Raw genomic sequence first — 23,119 nt, 5'->3', positions numbered from 1 at the left:
TACAGTATAATGGAAATGAATTATTGATTGTGGTTCAATGTGACTTTCCAGATGTTTTTTTTTTTTATCCCTCTGCTCAGACCAGGTAGGTGCTGAAAATATAGTGGAGTATCCAGAGGGGCAATGTCTTATTATTAAGTTTCAGTATACCCATCACTGCCAAACTACCCTTGAGCAAGACAGAGACCCCCAGAGCGGACTTCTAACTGGGTCAGGACAACTTATGAATAGCTATGCTCCTTGAAAAAAATAAAAGGGACATCCTTCTCCCATTGAATCCAAAAACGATGCCTTCAAAAATATTCACACCTGATTAACTTTTTCTTACATTTTGACTTCAGTGCATTTTATTGGGATGTGCGACAGATCTATACTTTGTATAGACAAAGTAGCACGTAATTGTGAAGTGGGAGGAAAGTGACACATAGTTTTTAACCATTCTTCATAAATTTTGAATCTGCAAAGCACAGCTTTGATTTGTTTTCAGCCCCCTTTACTCTGACACCCGTAAACAAAATCCAGTGCCACCAATTACCCAGGTCAGCAGACAGATTTCCCTTGTATTTAATTTCCTCTAAGAGAATACAACTGCATTGTGAAAGTCTCAGAGGTCCACTGAAAACATGACAGGCAGGTTACAGTTACAGTTCTCAAAAATTTAAAACAGAGTTAGGTTATAAACAAATGTCTCAACATTTTAACCTTTCACAGAGCACTGTTCAATCCACTGTCTGACAGTAGAGAGATTTTGGCGCAGCTGTAAACCTACCAAGGCATGGTCCTCCATATTGCCATCCATCCACTTAAACTGACAGCCTGCTGTAAAAAAAAAAAGCCTTAAGAAGTCTATTTCCTTAATGTAAACGTGAACACACCATCGCTTCGATAAAACATGGTGGTCACTGCGTTGAATACGAGGTCGGCATGGATGAAAACATGTCAAAGGTCGCAAAAGACCTGAGACTGTGGCAGGACAGCAACCTCAAAATGGGACAATCTCGATCAAAGCACATTAAAGTGTTCGCTTGGCCTAGTTGAAGTCCAGACCTCAAATCCAAGAGAGAATCTGTGGCAAAACTTGAAAATTGATGCCAACAGGCACAACCATCCATCTTACTGAACCTGAGCTGTTTTGTACAGAACATGGTTCTGCAGAGTACTGACTCACAGTCACAGGGGTGACTACAGCTGCACAGCACACTATAATAAAACCAGTCATTAGAGAGATAGAGGGATTTTGCAACTGTTATCTTTTGGATACTTTTCAAATCTAAAAAAAAAACACAACTCATACACTATTAAGCTATAAAAACTGAGCTATTAATTGATATTACTATGCTTTATGGCCCTGTTTGGACTAATCTGCAAAAATTTAAGACTGCATGCATGATGCTAAACATAATGGTATGCTGAAGTGTTCACCAGAATTTACCCAGCAGAAAAGCTCTTATGCCATTATCAGTCAGCCTCAAAAGCATGCTGTGATTTTACTAACACATATTTCGTGTGAATGGGATCAGCTTAAAATATTACTTTAGGATTAAAAACTGTAGGTGCTCGCGGTATTAGCCATGTTTGTCAAATCCAGGGGGGCTAAACTCTCGCTTCACCTGTTATGCACCTCCTCCACAGCTTCTCCACCGTGCTTTGTGTTCATATCCAGCTTTTGCCTTCATTCAGAGATCAGAGCTTGTCACTGCGGATCAAGCCAGACACCATGCTGAACATACAAAATTCATGGCGGCCCGCTTGCTGTACAATGGCGAGGAGATCTAGGAAAACCTGAACATCTCTGCCATTTGTTTTGTGAAAATCAAGTCATAAACTAAATTGAACCATCAGTTAGAGCAGCATCTGTTCTTGCATTTGGTTCAGAGTCGTTCGCTGCTGCAGAGGAAAACATTCGTCCCTTGTGGCAGCCTACTAAAATTGACATGACAGATTTTTTTTTTTTTTTTTAGGAAACAGCACTGGGATGCATATTAAGATGTGACACCAGTAGGTTTATATAAAGTAATGAATTTCTTAAAGTGTGTTTCTTGGTAACAGCTCTAGTTTTAATAACAGTTCCACAAGAAGGATGAAACATAAAAAAAAAAATAAAAATCTGTTCATTATTAAGCATAAGATCCATGCAGATGATTTTATCCTAATCGGCAAACAGACAGCTCCTTCAACTGTGATTTGAGAAGTCTTTGAGTTATTGCGCGGATGGAGCCTTTAATACTTAATACGTACAGCTACATTTGCTTACAGCAGCAAATGAAACCCCGTTGACGCCCTGCAGAATGAGGGTAAGCCACACAGGGCTGTTGCTAAAAAGGCTGGCTGTTCACAGAGCGCTGAATTCAACCACAACAGTGGTAAGTACAGAGATCTCTGCAGACACCACAAACAAACGCACCCAGGACATGAGCTACAAGAGTTGCATTTCTTGTGGTGAGCAACCTCTGAGCCACAGACAATGTCAGAAGTGGCAGTGCAAAGGTACCAATGCCTGCTTTAATGACCAGGCTGTCACTGTGCTTGATTAGCGAACAAACTGCCTGAAATAAACCAGAAAATCTGCTGTCAGGAAGAAGACAAGGAGGTACTTTTAAAAGGTGCTTTTAATCCGACGAATGAGCCTCACCGTTTTCTTATTTACTGAACACGACTGTAGATGTCCATATGAGATGGAGATTGTTCACACACTATGGCGCTAATGTTAAGGAGTTTAATGTTACCCAGGACATTAGTGGCATTTGAGATGCTGTGCTCGAAGCTCTACGCTGTCACTACGCAACGTATCAAATTCTTTATATTCGAGCAGATCCTTTGCATGCTGTGTGGTCGACTGTTTGATAGTGTTGGAGGTATTTCATCCTTTTCAAGTGAAACGGTGTCCATGCTTTTGGAGCAACTTTGCTGTGATGCCATTTTGGGTACGTTCGAAATCAGCCAACGGCTGCGTTTCCAGTGACCACAGATGAAATTTTGAAAATAAATTTGCTTAATGGAAAATCTGCAATTTCGAAAACTTGTGTTTTTGCTATAGGATGAGGTGGTTTTTCAGCTGTATCGAAATTTCCGTATTTTGCAAAACTGCAACGGAAACACTTGCACTGTGTCACATGATTAACTGTTGGATGTTACTACTGGCGAAAACGACAAAGAGGATGATGATGTTTTTTTTTTTTGGACAGCTGGCTCCACCAGACTTCTCACAGCATCACACAGGTAATTAAAAGCTGTGTGTCATTCGGACGTGTTGAATCCACAGCTCTCCTGTAAAATTGCTGGCTACCATTTCCCCAAAACGCAGGATACGTAGCCGCTCCCAAGTATGAAGGGTTTGTGGCTCCGACGCCTGAATAAGATGCCAACGTCTCCTTATGAATATATATCATGTAATGGTTTCCATCCATTGCTGCCATCATTTATAAAGACACTGCGTACACAAGCTTATCCGTGTGTGATTTTAATTCAATTTCTTAGTTAATAGAAACATGACAATTGCAAACTTAATCTTTTTTGATGAAAATTTGCACACATTTGTAAAGGAACTACGCCAAAATACGGAGCGTGTACAATATGACATCACGCAAATATGTCTCGGGTTATCATCCATCCATCCATCCATCCATCCATCCATCCATCCATCCATCCATCCATTTTCTGTAAACCCTTGTCCCCAGTGGGGTTATGAGGGGTGTTGGTGCCCATCTCCAGCTAACGTTCCAGGCGAGAGGCGGGGTTCACCCTGGACAGGTCGCCAGTCTGTCGCAGGGCTTCTCAGGTTATTAGACAAGTGGGATTGTTAGACGAGCAGGAATTGCACTTGCAGAGAACTGGTTCTTGATTTCCATGCCTAAAAGAGACACCAGAGCCAAAAGTTAGCCGGATCTGAAGGCCTCTATTGAAGCAACCTGGCCTCCCAGAGTCACTGGTCACTAATGGTGTGGTTCGTTTCAAAGAAGTACTGAGCTGATTTCATTAGAAACTTCTTCCTGCGTTTGTGAAATAATTGTGTGTGCTGAACCTATATAATATGTGTTTCCCTTTTTGAATCGACTTTCTGAAATGAACCAGCGTTTGGGTGATGTTCTCATTCATTGAGATGCAGATGTAAGCTTTACTTTAACAATAGTGTTGGTAATTCTTTATTTACTGAAATGCAACACCATCCATATCAGGTTGGAAACATGTCAAGCAATGTCTAATATCATATCATTCATTTTCCTAATAGATGTGATGTTTTATTAAAGCTCCAAAATATAATAATCAGAAGAGGACACAAAATACACTTTGGCTGCTAAATGACTCATTACTTTGTAAGAGCTCAGTTTTTTTTTTTTTTGCATGTGTTGGTGGATTGCGTGGGTGTATCTTTGAAAGGTACACAAAGGTAGGGCTCCTGTGAGAAAAAGAGATGTGTGTTTTGCATTTATTGTTCCTCTGTAGGTCAGTGGGTGGGTCAGTGAAAATTTTAGATACCTCTTACAGACAACCAAGTTTTATTTTTTTTTTGGTCTCTTTTGTTTGGTCATGAGGCTGTAAACCATCTGAATGTGGTTTAACTGATGAAGCATAATGTCCAGCCCAGTGTAAATGGGTAATTTGAATATTATTCAAACAAAATGAAATGCAAAGATTCTCAGACTGAAGTGTATTTGCATTATACAGCCGAGGGGAGCTATAGTAGCCTTTGAAAAGGCAACAGTTTTGTTTTATTTTTTCTTACCAACTTTTTCTGTTTGGGGTTTTGTTAGAGTTTCTTGTTTTATTATTCACTACATGTCACCATAAAGACGGATAATTTTACGATCCAAAGTTTGTTTCTGGTGCAGTCAGGCCAAAGCAACATCAGAACAGATATATTAGTTTGCAAATCCAATCAAGGACAAATGCCTTCATTTTTGAAGACTTCTCCTTTGAGCTCATGAAACCCAAAGTTATAGAGTTTAAAAGGAGATTATAACAAATACTGAAGCAATGTATGTGACCTCTAAATGTGCAGAAAATTAAAAAAAATAATAACAATTTTCCTTATTTTCTAGCATTTGAACTTAGCTGACCTAAAGCTGGAAATGTTTCAAATACAATATAATTCATTACCATTTCCGCAGACACATGATGGGACAGGCATATTGAAATTTTGTGCGTTTCTTTAACTCAAGGATAGTAAAAATTGAAAACAAAAATAGAGAATAAACATAGGATAAATTGGCCACATATGAAGATAAACAACATGCATTTAAGAAATACACTAAGCTTCATTGTATGAATAAATAAACAGTCGTTAATATTTCATCTTGAAATAATCCAAATGCAATTGAAATACTGCACATTGGTCACATTTTGTGTTTAGTCTGATGTCGTGTCAGACAATGAGGAAAGATGTATTTTTTTTTTTTTTACACAATATGAGTAAATACCTTTCAAACTGTACATAAGCAGTACATGTCAGAATACTTCCTTTCTGTCTGATGTTATCTGATGCGATAGTGACGTTTCTGATGGCTCCTGTGTACTTTAGAGTGTCGTGCGATCTGATTATCATGGTTATTACTTTGTCGTCACAGCTGTGTTTACACAGCTTTAATGGCATTTTTTCTTTTTTTTGAGTGTGTGTACCTTGGCAGAGATATGTTCTGGAAATGTCCTGAAGAAGACTGGTGATGCCATGCATTTGCATATGCTTCCGTCATCACAAAGTTGCTTCACATCAAAGGAATATTTTCTCTCCCTCTCTGACGACAGACAAGATAAACAGCCATAGTGGATTTTCTGTCCGTTACTCATATTTTTTTAGTGCGGCTATTATACACTGTTCAGATGCTGAACATCGATTCCACCCACGTATATCTCCTTTAGACGCTTGACATCTGGGAAAAAATACACATGTTAGATAAACTTTCTTCTTCTTGACCTAGAAAACTGAAATCTCTCGTTGGCCGTTAGATGTGGGAACGCTGCTCCATCCGCTCATAGTTTGTTGGAGGCTTCAGGTTTTAGCTGCACGTACTTTCTCATTTGTGTTTTTTTTTTTTTTTATCAGAATGTGCCTTTGCAGGATACTGACTGATTTATACCCCAGTGCACATTTTCCATTAAAGTGACAAACTGGACAGGATGTGGAAGGCATACTTTAGATCCAATTAATCATTTAGCAGATCACAATCTTCCCCAGATCTCCGGTGCGTTGCTGGTAAAGACACGATGAGGAACGGGATAAATGACCAACACTGGCAGATTGTTATTATTATTAGCACGCTCGGCCACATGTTTGGCACCGCTCGTCATAGTAAAAAATGCACAAATACTTCCATCAATGTCATGGTTTTATAACGTCTATGAAAAACATGGCAATTAACGCCAGCTAGCAAAGTACAGTGGATGTCAGAGTGCTTTTATTATCCTGTTTGGGAAAGGAAACTCTTTACAAGAGCCAGTAAAATATTTTTAATCGGTTATCATTCAGGTGTAAAACAAAATACAATGCAAATGTAGAAAAAAGTGCTTGGAAGATGTCAACAGATGGAAAATAGATGTCAAAATCGATTATTGTGTTTTTGCAGTTTCTTGCCGAGTATTTGCACCCTTTAATATTTCCACATTCTATCACCTTTCAGCTATAAACTTGAATGTGTTTTAATGAGAATGAATATAATAAACCAATACAAAATGGCTCAGGATTGCTAAGTAGAATATGTTTTCTAAGTATCCATCTTGTATCGGCTGCTTATCCTCGCAAGGTCACAGAGGGGCTGGTGCCCGTCTCCAGGGATCGTTGGGAGAGAGGCGGGGAGCGCCGTCAATTCCCCCGTCGTCTCGATGTTTTACCAGAGCGCCTTCTTCTACGCGTTTGCTGAATCCCCTGCGTGGCCTCCAGCAAACTCCAAACTAGAATAGCTGTGGCTTTCTTCCTGCCACTTTTCCATAAAGTCCTGATCTGCACCATGCTTGACGAACAGAACAGTCGTGCTGTCAACAGCTTCTCCCGCTCGAGCTATTGATCTCTGCAGGACCTCCTGATTTACCATTGGCTTCTTGGCTGCTTCTCTGATTAATTCCTTCCCCACTCGGCCTCCCAGCTAAGGTGGATTGCCGTGTGTTTTTAGGTTCACAGCTGCGCCATATTGAATAATGGATTGAACAACGCTCTGCGAGGCCTTTTTTTTTATAACCTAACCGTGTCTTAAACATATTCATATCTTTCTCCCTGACCCGTCTTGTTGTGTTCCTCGGTCGTCACAGCTCAGCTTCATACCGAGATGAGATTGCACTCAGGTAGACGTCATTCGCTAACCTTCTGAACACTCTGACTTTTATTTAGGGGTATCAGAGGAAAAGGGGACAAGTACAAATTTATGCCACACTTTTTTGAGATTTTTATTTCTTGAAGCTTTTTTTAAAGCAACATTTTCCCATCCCACTTAACACTTCTGCCATACTTTGTGTTGGCCTTTTACATAAAGTAACAATGAAATACACTATGTAACAAAACAAGAAAAAGTTGATGGCATACGACGTCGTTTGCGAGGTGCTGTAGTTTTTCTGTAAATGAGAAATCAAGAGTACTGCATACTTATATTTACTATCGCGAAGGTTACTATGAATCAATGGCTTCTGTCGAAGTAATCCAAAAATAATTTGTGTTTGTTTTCCCCAGACATCACAGATGACCTGAACATGGACGTTAAGGCTTTTCTCACAGTGTTTGGTTTCTTTCTTCTTTTTGAACATCAGTGGCATTATTAGCAGCATCCTCTCATGCTCAACTGGGTTTTTGCAGATCTGATATTTACATGTCCCCAAAAGCAAAAGGTCACTTTAAGGGAGGGATGTCGGAAAAAAACACAAAAATCAAAAAACAAGAGAAAAAATAAAGCACGTCCCGCCCCAAACAGTTGCCTTTATGTTGCACATTAGTTTCAGCTGTGGACGAAGTTGGCTATGGATCCTCCTCGCTGTCCCTTTTCATTTGCCAAGCTATGAAATGATGACACATAATGGGCTGTATAGCTACTTCAGCTGTACTAGCCACAGTCTAGATGCCAAATTGAAGCAAAGTGAGCGGGCTAAAAAAGCGGAGCTGCCTGTGGTATCCTTGGTAACAAAAACTGCTCAAATATATATATAAATACTTTTTTTTTTACCCCCCCTAAAAGGTCAGAAGTGAAATAAGAAGTGCCGAAAAAAACTTCCCTTCTCACACCAGCGACTTCCTCTGAGGTTATTTGGCGTCCGAGGTGTCCTTTGAGAATCTCTCTCTCTTTCTCTCTCTCTCTCGTTTCTGGGAAGGTGACGGATAAAGTGGGGGAGGGAGGGTGTGTGTTCTTCGCCCTCACTCTCACTCATCATCATGACAGGAAAAAGAGAAGAAGACAGACTTCCAACCACATACTTTCTCACCCCCAGCCCCCCATTTTCAGACATGTAATCGCTGGATAACACTGAAGAGGAACTGAGCAAATTTATTAATATTTCATAGCATGCTTTGGCGTCTCACTAAATGGCTTTGCAGAGTTCCAGTTCACAAAAAGAAAGCGAAAACATCATTTTCAGGGCTAGCCCGTCACCATAAAATGAAGACAAAACAGCTGCCGGCATACGCTTATAGAAATCAAATTTTCTTTAAAGAGAAAGAGGCATGCAGACACCCTGTGCCTTTAACACAAATGTGGTCGCCATGGCTGCCACCATAGAGAAACACCTTTTAACAATTGACACAGAACAGGAAATGCATAACCTGCAGGCAAAAATTCATTCAAAGTAGACGGTGTGAAGAGGTGCTTGGATTCACTAATGGATTCTCGTTGCTTACAGGAAAACACTGACTTCAATTCAAGATGCACTGGATGCATTGCTATTGTACGTCAAACGAAAGACCTGAGACACAACGGAAAAATAGCTGTTGCTAACAAAGATGCAAAGTAAGATTGCTAAAGAGAAAATTGATAATTATTAAACAGGCTGGGTTCAGACTGCTTTAGTTTAGCCATAGCGAGTCAAATGTGAACAACTTGGAGCGTTGGGCAGAAATATCCAGTGAAGAAGACCTGCCATAGCTCAAACAGGGCATCGGAGTAGGAATAAAAAGGAGATTTAAAGGACTTCGAACATGGCATGGTTGCTGGTGTCTATTTTAGAAACGGCTGATCTACTTGGGAGTTTCACGCGAAACCATCTCTCAGGTTTACAGAGAATCGGCAGAGAATGAAGAAGTGTCTGCTGAGCGGCATTAGTATGGACAAAAATGCCTTTCCGATGTCAGAGATCGGAGAAGAATGGGCTGACTGGTTTGAGATGATGGAACGGCAGCAGCTCCGTGAGTAACTGCTTGTTGCATTCAGAGACGGTTCGCAGAATACCGTCTCTGAATGCACAACACGTCAAACCTTGAAGCAGCAGGGCTGCAGCAGCAGAAAGCCACTCCAAGGGCGCTAAAGTTTAAAGTTTACACAGCCTCACCAAACGGGACCGAAACACTTTGGAAAAATACTGCCAGGTCAGATGAATCTCAGGTTCCCCTGTAGTATTCGGACGGTTGGGTCAGAACTTGGCACAAACAAATTCATGTTGCCTTGTGGTAATTCGTTGTGTGAGGGATACATTTTTGACACATTTTGGGCCTTGTAATCGTAGCTCATTGAAACACCTTGGCCCATCTTATTGATCCTACTGAACATGTGCATCCTTCTATAACAGTGTGCCCATCTTATCATGGTTACTTTCAACAGAATAAAAATATTAAAAAGCCCAAATCATCTCAAACTGTTGTCTTGAACAACAGCCCCCCAATTGGTGAGAATGGTAGATGCTATCATGCTAATACGGGCCAGGATCTCAGCAGAATGTCTCTGACTCATTGTTGATTGATTGTTTTATTGATTTTATTAAACGGGACAGTGCTTATTAATGAACGTACAATGCTGTCGTAAATATACTATATTTAGCAAAATGCTAATGTCCGTCTAGTCCTATTAAACAAGCACAAGATACAAACATGCATACAAATCCAAACTATACAGTTGGTAAACTTTTTTTTTAGTTTTTGTTTCTTTTAAATGTTTACAAAATCATGTTTGTCGCAAAAATAATAAAACACAACATTTGTCACAGGTACCTAAAGTTCAGTGATCAGTGTTGATTACTAACCAACCATGCTTTAAGCTGTCCCTTTAAAGAGAGATAGGTGGCGCTCTTTAAGAATTAAATCAATTTGTAAGACAAAAGAGCACAGTGACTGGTGAGGGTATGTTAGGCCTTTAAAATGCTAATTTAAAATGCTTTTTCACAACCAGCTGAAGCATAAAATCTGGATTTAAAAAAAAGAAACCAGTCACCAATACCATTACTATGAATGGCTCCTTCCAACAGACACATATGCATGTAGTCAATGTGTCATCTTTGTGCTGAAACAACAGAAACTACTCTGGAAATTAATGTCGGCCATGCAGAAATGCAAAATGAAACCTATTGCATCTGTGACTGACGCTGAGCTCCAGAAGATGACAAACATTTGTTCATGTAGGAGCAAATTGTGACGGAGAGCAGAAACTAAATGACTTTCCTCTAATATGTAAGTAGCTATGCTAATGCTGTGCCATTTGGTTAATGAAAAACAAACAAAAAAAACAAAAACAATCTGCTCGTGCATGTGAAAAAAAATACAAGATTAATAGCCCTGTGTCAAATAAATGTTTTATTGAGCCACAAACTAGATACAAATTGGATTTAATATTTTAAATTGTCAATTAGCTTTCTGCGCCCACACATCCCCAAGATAAGGGCGCATCTGTGGGAAAAATCTGAAATTATTCATTTCAGACTTTTAAAGTGAACACAGCCTAAGTGACACTATGTGAGTCAAGACACATTAGAGAGCAACTCGGGTAATGACTGTACAAGTTCTGTTCGATTAATTAAGTTAAGCTGTTTTTCCTGTGTTTGGTGGGATATTTACATTCTTCTCATCTTTTTGTAAAGCTTGCAGTAGGTTTTGGTAATGAGTTGAGACGGTACATTAGAAGTTTTTCACAGCGTGCTATGCTGTAACCACAGGATTCAAGGAAGTTGGGCTTTTACAGGATAGCTCAACACAATGTAACACAAAGGTTTACAGTGAAAGGAAGAATGTATATGGTTTTGGACATTTTTATGTGTTGTTTGTTGCCTGTTTTGTCAATGTGCCTTGTGGGTGCTTTAGCCAGGACTTCTTTCCTTTGAAACTTCCCATAGTGACAAGAAAACTAATTGAACTATGAACCTGTAGTTCTGCTTAGGGTTTTGTGAGATACTCAACGTTTGGGATATTGTTTTATAATCTTCTTTTGTTTTACTTTACTCCATATTTTGATATCTGAACTGTCTTTTGTAATCTTTATGATGCTTTTTGTTCACTAATTTTGAGCCCTACACAGAACAGAAGGATTTATATTTGGATTAAATTACACAGTTGGACCTCTTTTGTAATTATGGTGACGCCTGGAGGATTTTATTTTGGGTTTTAAGAGTAAATGGAGGTTAAATACAGATCCACACCTCTCTTTTCAGATTGCTGTTTGTAAAAAGCCTCGAAAACTACATATCCTTGTCTTCCACTTGACCATTATGCACTGATTTGTGGTGGCTTATTACCACAAATGATAAAATCATGACCTGGAATGCTTTAAAAGTACATGGATCTGTAATTAAATGCTTACACAATAGACGTGATAAAGCAGATGTTACAGTTTAGCTCAAATTAGATTCTCAGGCCCCCATCTCCCAAAACATCTAAAGGAAATTCATGAATTTATATGTGGCCGTGATGTCAACCGTTTGATAAAGTGTGTAATGACGTGAGAGCTTTCAAAGTGTTTTGTTAGGACCAAATGAGCTAACAGGCTCTAGCAGGTTGTCACCGTGAGAGACAGAGAAAGGTCAAAACACCAGAAAAGGTCACAGCTAATATGTTGTCAATGTCTGGTGATAATGGAGGACAGACTCAGGCCTAAAAAGAGGAGGAGAGAGTGCTTAACATTGTTATCAGCAATAGCTGAAAAAATGTATCATGATATAAGCATTTCCTATTGGTTGATATCATGAATTATTTATTAGTGTTTTGCTTTAAATATCCAAAATACTATCAAAAGTGACGGGACCTTTTACTCTTTTATCCTCTATGTATTTTTAAGCAGTTTTGGGGCACGGTGGCGAAACATGAAACTACCCCCAAATACTCAGGAGTACTGTGCGTATTCTGCATATCTCGCACCGTCTGTGGATGGTTGAGATTTCATAGTCACACGTAACGATTGCCTGCATTGTATTTCTTCATTTCCCACAATCTGAATAGGCACTAGCAAGTTTGATGAGCTAGTTGGGTGTCTAGCCTGATTTCTTCTCCCCTTCGGAAAACTGTCAGTTCAAAGCAGTCGTCAAGCTAAAAGCTAAGCGAGAAATTTACCTTTGTGTGTACGTCCCCGCTTTGAGTCTGCATTGAGTCTGCATGGACCTCAGAGAACTTAAGAACAGCAGAGTATGTTGGGGGCAACGTGAAGCTGCTGCTGCCCAAGTTACTCAACAGCTTAGCTAACTTATCAAATAGTGAGCGAGCTAGTTGATGCCACTAGCTTAGTTTAGCTAGCCATGAGAGGTTGAGCAACTAGAGCCTTTCCTCTGCTTATATCCCCCAGAATGCCATGCGGTTCTGAATCGTAGTTCGGTGAAATTATAAAAATTCTGTCTGCAGTCTCTTCTAGTGATATTGCTCACCCGACTGTCGTGACAAATGTCGCTATGGTTTAATCGTCCAGCCCTATATGAAATATGTACAGCGGGAAATAATTAGTCTTTCGTCTGCTTTGAATGCAGAACACATAACTGATTAAAATTAGCATTACAATGCATCGGAGGACTAAAAGATTAGAACCCGACAGAAACCGAATCGAGACTCTGCATTGACACATAAAAAAATAAACATCAGCAATTTAAAACAGGAAGCATCCTGACAGCAGCTACTGTCAAAAGGGCGTATTATTGGACGGAGGAATGGAGGAATGAAGTCCATTTTTGACTCCCCTCCCTCACAGCCCCCAAAAGGCTATTTAGGCACATACTAAAAATAAATTAAATGGATTTTTGATTATCCTTCTAATGCTGGATTTGGGAATGATGCAACACAGAAGGCCTCCCACGAGTGATTATCCCAAAGCGTGCACTATCATTCCAGTTGAAATGATGTGTCTCAGCTGGCATTGAACAGTAATGGCAGGCTTCACAAGCCGAGGCTGAAAAAGGCCAGTCAGAATAAAAGCTTTTGTTCCCAGAGAAGTGATAGAACGTCACGCTCCTTCAGAGCCACCCTTGAGTCAAGCTGCTGTTTGTTTCTCAGAAAGTTTCATCTGCGCCTCAAAGATAGAGGAATCATCTTGAGTCGTTGTCTTTAAGCGTAATGCTCAGTTGTCATCTTCCATTCTTTTACCCTGTTCTCTCCGTCTTGTGTCGAGGCTGTAGGATAAGTGCTTTGTTTTCCAAGGACGGGCAGCTCTGACAGGGATGGACATGCCCGCTGTTGGGAGGGGAAATCAATTTATCACTGTGGCACTAATAGCTGCCTATCATCTCTAATGCGGTGCGAGCCAGCAGCCTCTCCCCAAACTGGCAGGTGGTGAGTTATGCCGGAAAGGCCATAAAATACCCACTCCGGTGCTTTTCAACAATTAACAGGAGGGTAAAACAGACGCCATAAACACCTTTACAATGCAGAGACAGGGCAGCCGCTTTGTGAATCTAGGTGTGTCTCTGACACTGTAAAACGCTCGCTGTCACGTTAGAAAGTGTAAATATGCAACTCTATCGAGAGGACGCTGCAAATTGTAATATTTGGAGATTCCACCTGTGAAGAATGAAAATGTAGGAATATGTAGGAAACAAGCATCTGGTCAGAGGTTTTAAATCAAGTGAAGTGATTACAAAAAGTAACTCCTGGAAGCAGGTTAGAGGACTTCAAGGTTAATAAAGTTTGGGAAAATAGATACTATAAATTCTTATAATTTTTCTATTGCAGACTTCAGTTATTATGCAGCATTTGCAATTGTTTGTATTCTGATTTTAATGTTGCTGTTTGAGAATCTTTTAAGTGTGGCATGAGTCGGTGAGCTCAGCTTGTTTCAAAATTATGTCCCTATTGATTTTGAATCATGTTCAGATCACTGGAATGACATGTTGTTTCTTCTGCTTTTTGTCACTTAAATATTTCAGAAAAGCAAAAACAAAATGCACCCTTAAAGTGAGAACTTATACTTGAAAGGAACAAGATATCCAAGCCAACCTGTGCTTTTGAGGAAAAACTAAATCCTTGTAAAATGACTAATTTATTTGACAGACATGTACAATCAACGCATTGCATCATGTCCATTTCTTAAGAAATCCAAAAGAGGATGAGAAACTAAGTCATTAGCGCCAGTCGTAAATTTGTTATCCATTCTGGTTTATTGCAGAAAAAATCCTGAAGTAGAATTACATTAGTGTCTCACCCACACTTCAAAACCGAATAAGTTGTAAGTTCATTAAAATAAAAACTGTTTCATTTGCATAATGTGGTTTATATCAGTATTTGAAGGTAGTTCCCCTTTGCTTTCCCACGTGCGACATTTAGGGTGCTGCAGTATGTATTTTTGTAGATAATGAGTTTTTTTTTTCAGCTGGAGTTTCTGCAGAAGAGGCTCAATATGCAATTATAATTCTTGATTAGCGAGGTTAACAAAAGGTACTACAATATTCTGACTACATGTCACCTAAAGGGTGCAGAGTTTATTGTTTTGAATCAATTCAATTCAAATGAGATGTTGTTGTAACTCATATCATCCAAGTGTCTTCAAAGAGTCGATGGTAATGCTGAAGCCCAGAAGGATCTCCAGTAGCAGTCAGTCTTGCAGCGAATTGGAATAGGCCTCTGACTGCATGATCACTAGCTTCATTTAGTGTTACACATTTTTATTAATTTCCATATTTGTCAGATGTTTGGCTGTTTTGGTGCTGTGACTTTGCTTTCTTCAAAAATATTCTCCTTTAGCTTTAACGCTAACAAACCAAACAATATGAAAGTTGTGTCTTGCAAATGTTCTCAACCCTGAAACTGGGCCCTTCATTTCTTTTAGTAATATTTACAAAAAGCGCTGGTATGTCAACATCAGTGTTTGCCTTTGGGTAAATTTCAGAAACTGGTGAATATTAATAAAAACAAACTCTGATCATGCAGTAAATTCATCAGGAAATCCTCAGAACTTGTAAGTTTTTTTTTTTTTTTACAAAATAAAGCATCATGAGCCTGTCGTGGCCTTGCTTCTGTACTTTTGGAAAATCAGACTTTGGTAATTATCTTGTAAATGTTCTTAATTGCTCAGAATATGATTCTTTTTTTGTTTATTTGCTGGCCTCTCTCTTTATAGAGTACCACAAGACCTGCAGACGGTTGGTTAACAGACCTTTAGCTTGCAGACTTAAAACTGATAAGAGCGATTGTGCTCATTTGGTTTCCTTACCATGATGCTTTATGTTTTTTGTAAGAAAAAATACTTTGACTAAAAACTAACCAAGCTAAACTTGTTGGAGTCCTTGTTTTCCCCAGTCAACAGTGTCCAAGGGAAGCACGTTATAACTCTGTAAACGAAAACGGTGATCTCTCTGACACTATATCTGACATCTCATTTATGTCACTATGAACCACTGGAACAATATGACAAAAACGTGGTTCGGTTGCTGTTTAAGACCTTCACTGATATCGGTAACAATGCCATTGCAAGTACATTGCAGGAAAACAACCACAGACTGTGCAACTGGCTGATGCAAAGATGATGATAGTGGGGCAAAAAAAAAGTGTCTCTTTTGGTGAGCTGTGGAGGGATCGTGCTGTCTCTCATTCTTTCTCTACATCTCCAAATTGAGAGCTTGGTTCTCAACTACTGATTCAGATTCAGACTACTCATTGGTAATCTAAAGAGGAAATGATCCTTTTAAGTCTTTACTCATTCCAATAAATACTAAATAAAAAAATGTTCCTCGATTTAAAAGAAAAAAAAAGTATATTTTAAGATTCTTCCTTTTCCATCGGACCATAAAGTGAGCGAAAAAACTTGCGTTTTCACATTCCCCCCCCAATACTCTCAGTAACTTTAATTAAAACAAATCACGCATGAAAGCAGTGAATAGCCGCAGCTGAGTGATGGATAAAAAAGCAGCCAAGCTGCGCTTTTCAGAATTTTCGGAGATGGTCGTTTTGCAAAAATGGTGCAGTTCCCGTCATCGTGTGGATCTCTGTGACCATTTCACTCACACGCGATCGGCAGAGACAGGAAACCTGGCAGCACTTGACAAGACTTTCTGAATGAATTGCTATGAATTATCCTCCGGTCCACTGGCGGAAGTTTCCGAGCGAGACAAATGAGCGCTGTTTTTCCACGGGAACTGTTGCTCCAACCTGTTATGTATTTATTTTTTCCTGGTAAATCTGTTTCTAAATCTTTCACTTCGCCCTCCAGACCAACTCCTGCATTTGAATATTTCAATATGTGTGCTCTCTTGGCTATGAAAGGTTCGCGAGGTGCCGCTGGTGATGACAGACGGCCGCTGCACACCACGGCCTCTTACTGTCTTTAAGTGCAGAAAATAGTTCACTTTACCGCGCTGTGGCTGGCAGCCTGGCGGAAGTAATGCAATTCTCCATTAACTTGGCCAGGCTTTTTGTCAGTGGCTGGGTAATCCCTCAGGGCTGCTGTGGCGCCGGATATGCCCCAAATCCTCTGGAGACCTGAAAACAAGCCTCTAAACTCCACCGTGTGTTCGCCACGCTCTCTGGTTCCGCTCATGCTGCTTAATGGGAGGTGATTATAATCGGACGCCACTGGTTTTTGACTTGATTATGAACTTCTGCTGTGAGGTGTCCTGTCACAGCAGAAATATAGTATGGAGAAAAAAAAAAAAAAAATTCCAGCACATTTTGAAGTGATAGCAAAAACAGTGTGACGAAGCAACATTAATGAAATGGATGTATGAGAAATTATTCTAATGTCCTTGAAGAGGCAATATTGTTTATTTTCCAGGCACATATAACACTATCGAGTAACTACGTTATCTTCAGTTCTTATACAAATGCTGTGTATATCAAACATAACTTAAAAGAAATTGAACCTCGCAATTTCATGAAATTGGGACTCTGTCTCTTTAAGAAGCTCCTGCTCTTTTTGACGCCTGCCTTCAGCACGTCATCACAATTTTTCTCCATTAAGCCATTTGCAAACATTCTTAGGAGGTTTCCACTAAGAGGTAGTTCATATAATGAACAGCTGCACCAGGTGTTTGCTAAGTGTTGCTGCTGCTAGTCTAGAGGAGCTGAGTGAGGAAAGGAAGAATCAAAGCAACACTCTGGGTATGTTTTTGATGATCAAACAACATTGTGATGGGATGCCAGATAAATGGCAAAAAGAAGGAGCAAAAAACATTATGATATTATGACCACTGAAAGGTGAAGGACAAGGTTCAAAGTAGGCCAGTCACAATAAACAATGAATCATCTAATCACTTGATGAACTAAAACAAACTCAATAATTTCCATTTGCTTAATTTTTTTCTCTTTTCTCTCTTTCTACCAAAACTGGCCTTCAGTCTGGTGCTTTGGTTTCAACTATCCCACTATTTCGCCTACAGAGACTTCAGAATTCATTTTATTTGTTGTTTCTGTTGTTTTGTTTATTTATTTTGGACATTTAAAATGTCCTCCACTTCCACTGCTTACATGTTCATCAGAATTTCAAGTTTTTTGATCTTTGAGAAAGTGTTGTTGCGTTATTCTTCCATTGGTACTATTATATTACTTGAATTATAACATATCAAAACGACAATATTATTGTTTATCGCAATAAGGTCTGGGACGATTTATTGTCTGGCAAAATTTATTATCGCGACAGGCCTATATGCTGCTTCTGAAGAGCATCAACACTGGCATAATGTTTACACCAGCACATGCACATGTTGACCCCGGTCCACTGCGAGTATCAGAATGAAACACTAGAACATGTTGCCCTGGTTTGATGAATCACACTTTCATTTGCTTCATGTGGAGGACCAGGTGTGTCTGCAGCTCTTATCTGGGAAATCCTGGGTCCTGCCGTCTATGTGGGCTTTACTTTCACACCTAGCACAAACGTAGGCATTGTCGCAGACCGAACACACCACTTCACAGAAACAGTACTCCCTGATGCCTGTGGATGGATGCTGAACAGAAAATTCAGGAATAGTTTTAGGAAACAATCAATTTGAGCTCCACAAAAATCCCAGATTTCCTTTCAGTCTGGTATCTATTTGATGTGCTGGGAAAACCCCCCCAAAAAACAAGCCTGATATGATAAGGCTGAACACAATCAGTATTTATTCATTTTTTTAGCAAAAGGTGTCACCAACATGCTCTGCACCAGGCGTTTGTAATGTTACGCCAGATTGGTGGAGGTCCTTTTTGTAAAGCCAGTGCTGTCAATTAAATTCGTGTTCTTTTTCTTTTTCTTTTTCCTAGGGAGATTAAATAAAAAATAAAAAAACTGTCTCAAATCAAATTTGAAAATGAGTCATAGTTGTGGAAAACTGCCCTCCACAGCCCCAGACACAAAATTACCCCCACAGACAGCTCTCTCATCATTCAATAATGCAGCCAGAGAGGCTTTCTGGCAATCCATTATGCATATCTAAGAATCCCCTTAGCTTGACGAGAGCCAATCCCCATGTTTGTCTCATATCTGTTTGATAATGTCCATCTGACTATTTTTATCCCCCCTCTTCGTGGCTTAAGTGCATTTTAATTGAGTGTAGTAAACTGTTCAGACATGTGGTTAAGCACAGTGTAAGCTAAGTCTGTTAGATAATACCCATTTTGCTCAGCTAACCTGCGCCAAGGGATCTTTAGGATGTGCGCGTGACTAATGTGAGATTAAATGGAAATCTGAGTCAGTATGTCGTCTTATGGCACAAGATTTTCCCTATATTTCTAAAGCACGTTGCATCCAAGCTACAGCAATGCAAAGAGGCAACTGCAATGCTAAAGTATCATACAAAAAAAAAAAAAAAAAAAGATGGATGTCTCACCTGTTCTCATGACAATGCTGATGTTTCTGATATGAAAGGCATGCAGGCCACATGCTTTGGGTGACCTTCAAATTATACATGCATGTGATCAACGAGAGGAAGTGAAAGAGTAAAGCTGATAAAAAAAGAAAATTAAAAAACAGCCTGACCAGCGCCAAATGTTCTCATGCCTGGGGGCCGGGCTGTGTTTGCTTCTGTGTTTAAAAGCAAATGTTTTCACCTGTGGTGCATGGCAGCCATATTGCCCACGCTAAATGATCCTGCAGCCATGTGTTGATCGAGCTGCCACGTGTTCACAGGCAGAGATGCCTGCATGCGTCACTTAAAGTTGAAATAAATACAGCGTTTGGACTGGCGCCCGTCAGCCAAGAGGTGTTTGTCCTGCGAATTTTTGCTGCCTGGCGTGAGTGACAAGCACCAAAGCGAAATGAACGTGTACAAAGGAAGAGCAAAACTCAACGTCTGAAAGCTTCTCCCCGCGAGCACAAATCCTTCCCTAAGCTGACTGAGCCGAGTTTGATTTTCTCTCTGGCGATAGCACTGCCGCTGTACTACGAAGGTGGAGGGCGGTTTGGGGAATTGCCTCTTGCTCTCTAAAGCCTTTCTTTATCTTTTGAAATAGAGTAGAAACCAAAGAAAGCGCTTAAAGCCTGAAATGTACAACTTTTCATCAATGACACTTTCGCTGCTTTAGATGAATGCGGACATTGAGCCAAAATATGGTGTGAAGTAGACACATTTTTTTTTCTTCCCGTTTTGTGAGAATAGTGGCTATTTTCTCTGTTCTTCACATATCTGCGCTTTTCACACCTATTTTTATTCCTCTGACACCCCTCAGCTGCTATTTGAATCCACTGTGCTGCCTGTTTGATTGATGGCTCCTTTTTGCTGCTGCTAAGCTCTAGGAGCCGGAGTAAAGCGGGGATAAGTCTCGAGGCTATGACAACGGTTATGACCTCTCAAAGAAATGCATTTAATATCACCATATACAGAAAGACCTCGTGTGTGTCTGGGTGCCCTGTCAGTGATAAAAGCCTTTCCACCTTTTAACATTTTGTCGCGTTTCAACCACAAACTTCAGTGTTTGTCTGACAAACTTTGGGGCCTTTCGCTTAGCAAAACAGCTCAGCATGAATGGAAAGTGTCTGTGAACAGCAACTTTAGAGCTTTGCCACAACTTTCCCATTGGATGTTTGCTTGGACTTTGAGCCTTTTAGCTAATTACGTTACAATGTAAGGGTCAAAACTTCAATGTCGGTCAAAAACCAGCTTCTTTCATATATATGTCCAGAGTTCCCTGAGTGGCTACTTTTGACCTCTCCACTTTATCCTTGACCTGTCTGCCATCTTTGGTTGGTCTTCATGATGCTATTAATGGATATATGGTTTTCAAATAAAATGCCTTTCATTACAGATCTTGCCATTAGTCCCATTATAGTCAAAATATATCAAATGGTAAATCTTTTGCATTGCAACTAGAATGATAAACCTACATCATGGTCATAGAGTTTAGAAGAAAAAGTCATTAATGTCTTGGCTGTTGTTGAAATCCCCCTGTTGAGATTAATCCTGATGTCTTTCTGCTTCCTTTCATACAGATATCTCGGGATCACTCGGCCTCTCACCTATCCAGCTCGGCAGAACGGCCAGCTGATGGCTAAAATGATCCTGGGAGTGTGGCTGGTGTCGGCATCCATCACCCTGCCACCTTTCTGCGGCTGGGCCAAAAACGTCCACACGGCCGGTGTGTGCCTCATTAGCCAAGACTTTGGCTACACCATCTACTCCACAGCAGTAGCCTTTTACATCCCTATGCTGGTCATGCTCTTCATGTACTACAAGATTTTTCGGGCGGCTCGCAAGAGTGGCGCCAAGCACCGCTTCACGGACCTGTCCCGGCGGGAGCGCCTGGAGACGGTGGCCAACGAGGCGCTCCGCATGCAGGGCCTGAAGCCGCCCGGCGTGACCGAGGAGTGCGCCGCCTTGTCCCGCCTGCTGAACCGCGAGCGCAAGAACATCTCCATCTTCAAGCGGGAGCAGAAAGCGGCCACCACGCTCGGGGTGATCGTGGGCGTTTTTGCCGTGTGCTGGCTGCCGTTCTTCATCCTGACCACCGCCAGGCCGTTCATCTGCGGGGTGGAGTGCAGCTGCGTGCCCATCTGGCTGGAGCGCACGCTGCTGTGGCTGGGCTACGCCAACTCGCTGATGAACCCCTTCATCTACGCCTTCTTCAACCGAGACCTGCGCTCCACCTACCGTGACCTTCTCCGCTGCCGCTATCGCAACATCAACCGGCGGCTGTCTGCCGTGGGGGTTCATGAGGCTCTGAAGGTGTGAAAAGCCTGGATGGTTAACTTTGCGGTCCATTTTTATTTATTTTTTTTTTGTAAACTGCACTTGTTGCCTATGAAGGACATAGCGCACACAGCAGGCCTGTAGATAAGACACAGACTAGCAGAAAGAGAAAGTAACTACTGGTTGCTCTTAAGCCCCTCCGCAAAGCCATGGAGACAGCAGGATTACTTCAGTTTGCAGATGACTCAGTCTTTCTATTTTAGGAGAAAAAAAACATAGTGGATCTTTGATGGGCCACTTAAACTGAAGCAGCTTTTGTGCATATGCCAACAATTACATCCTGGCTCCTGATTTATGATGTGATGTTGGAGCAAGAGAAAGAAATGACATGTAAACAAAAACAATTACTCTAGGGCTTTCAGCTACAACAAAAACAAGAATCATCCAAACAGATTTCTGTACATAAACCGAAGTGATGTTTTATAGAGACGAGTGTTTTGTTTTTGTGGCACCGTGTCTTTGAGGCCTCCTCGGTTTCTCCGTTAGCACATAAGTGAACACCTTCAGCAAAGATTGCAGTAAGTAATATTCACGCCCCTTTTGTTTCCCGTGGCAGCGTTTACATCGGACCGCTCATGGAGTTCCTTAAAAGGTGCAGGAACCGAAAACAGTCGCTGAGACAAAGGAGACGAGAGAGGAGTGGTGTTATAAAGCGTCCTGTCTAATGATGGCATTGCTCTTTATTGAAAAAGAAGCAGACTGGTCTGTTGAGTGTCTGCATGAAACATTTGTCTCACGTGTCACCGTGCACATCAACCACAACATGGACTTGAGGGGGAGGGAAAAAAAAAAAAAGCAAGCGTGAAGAAGTGTTTTCATGGTTTTGGCCAAACACTGCGGCACACGCTTGAACTGAACGTGACCTCATTCATTTACCGTTTGTGTCCTGAACCTTAATATTGTGGGTTTTTCTCACTCTTGCCATCCCGCCTTGGTCGGTCTCATTCCACAGCAGCTCCTGACCTTTTCCACTCGAACAATCGGTCTGTTCCTGAGACTCTTTGTTTTTCCACCGGTCGGTTGCCAACAAATGTTTCCACTCCCCACGTGGAAATCAGGATGCGGTCACTTCCCTCTTGACTGCGCTCCTGTTCCGCTGTGACCTGTACAAAATCCTTGTCAAATGTCATCATCAAACAGTGTGTGCTTTCTCTACCTCAATTCTTTGGGAAATACTGTACATTTATTAGTTGTTTTTTTTTTTCCAAACATAGATGTACTGCTGTATTATTTTTTTGACGGCTATTTTTTATTATGTAAATTATTCTGTCGAAAACCGCGTATGAGTGCTCAGTGTGACCGCTTTGTCGTTAGTTTTAGAAAACCTCCTAGAAAGCAGCAGTGTATTTCACCACTTTGTAAATAAAGAAGCACTTCAAATGTAACTGTGTCCTAATGGGTAACATCACATGTACAGCTCTGAGAAGACTTCCTCCCCCCATTTACATGTTTCCTCTCTTTGTCCCGCTTACTAGATTCAGATCACCATACGTTTTTTTTTTTTTAATTTAAAATTTAGACGAAGATAAACTCAGTAAATATAGACTGCAATTTTCAGTTCCTAATTTCATTTACTGAAAGAAGAAGCTCTCCAAACCAGTCTGGACCCAAGTCAAAATCTTGATGAAACTAATCAAACCTAATTTCAGCAGAGGGTTGA

The 23,119-nt window shown here is 40.6% G+C and overlaps 1 protein-coding gene across 1 annotated transcript in view; it reads left to right on the top strand.

Moving 5' to 3' along the window:
• The window catches only part of htr7c (5-hydroxytryptamine (serotonin) receptor 7c), a 35,043-nt gene extending 12,199 nt beyond the window's left edge, over positions 1-22,844 (top strand). Inside the window, exon 2 of the mRNA XM_015027590.1 lies at positions 20,703-22,844. Within this exon, the coding sequence (XP_014883076.1) occupies positions 20,703-21,441 (739 nt within the window). The 3' untranslated portion in view covers positions 21,442-22,844. The remainder of the gene's footprint in view (positions 1-20,702) is intronic.
• Positions 22,845-23,119: the final 275 nt, after the last annotated feature.

This window comes from Poecilia latipinna, unplaced genomic scaffold (assembly GCF_001443285.1).
Source record: "Poecilia latipinna isolate Pla-1442-1.1 unplaced genomic scaffold, P_latipinna-1.0 Scaffold8, whole genome shotgun sequence".
Lineage (NCBI taxonomy): Eukaryota > Metazoa > Chordata > Actinopteri > Cyprinodontiformes > Poeciliidae > Poecilia > Poecilia latipinna.
Note: the sequence above shows the minus strand (reverse complement) of the source record. Positions and strands in the feature narration are given on the sequence as shown.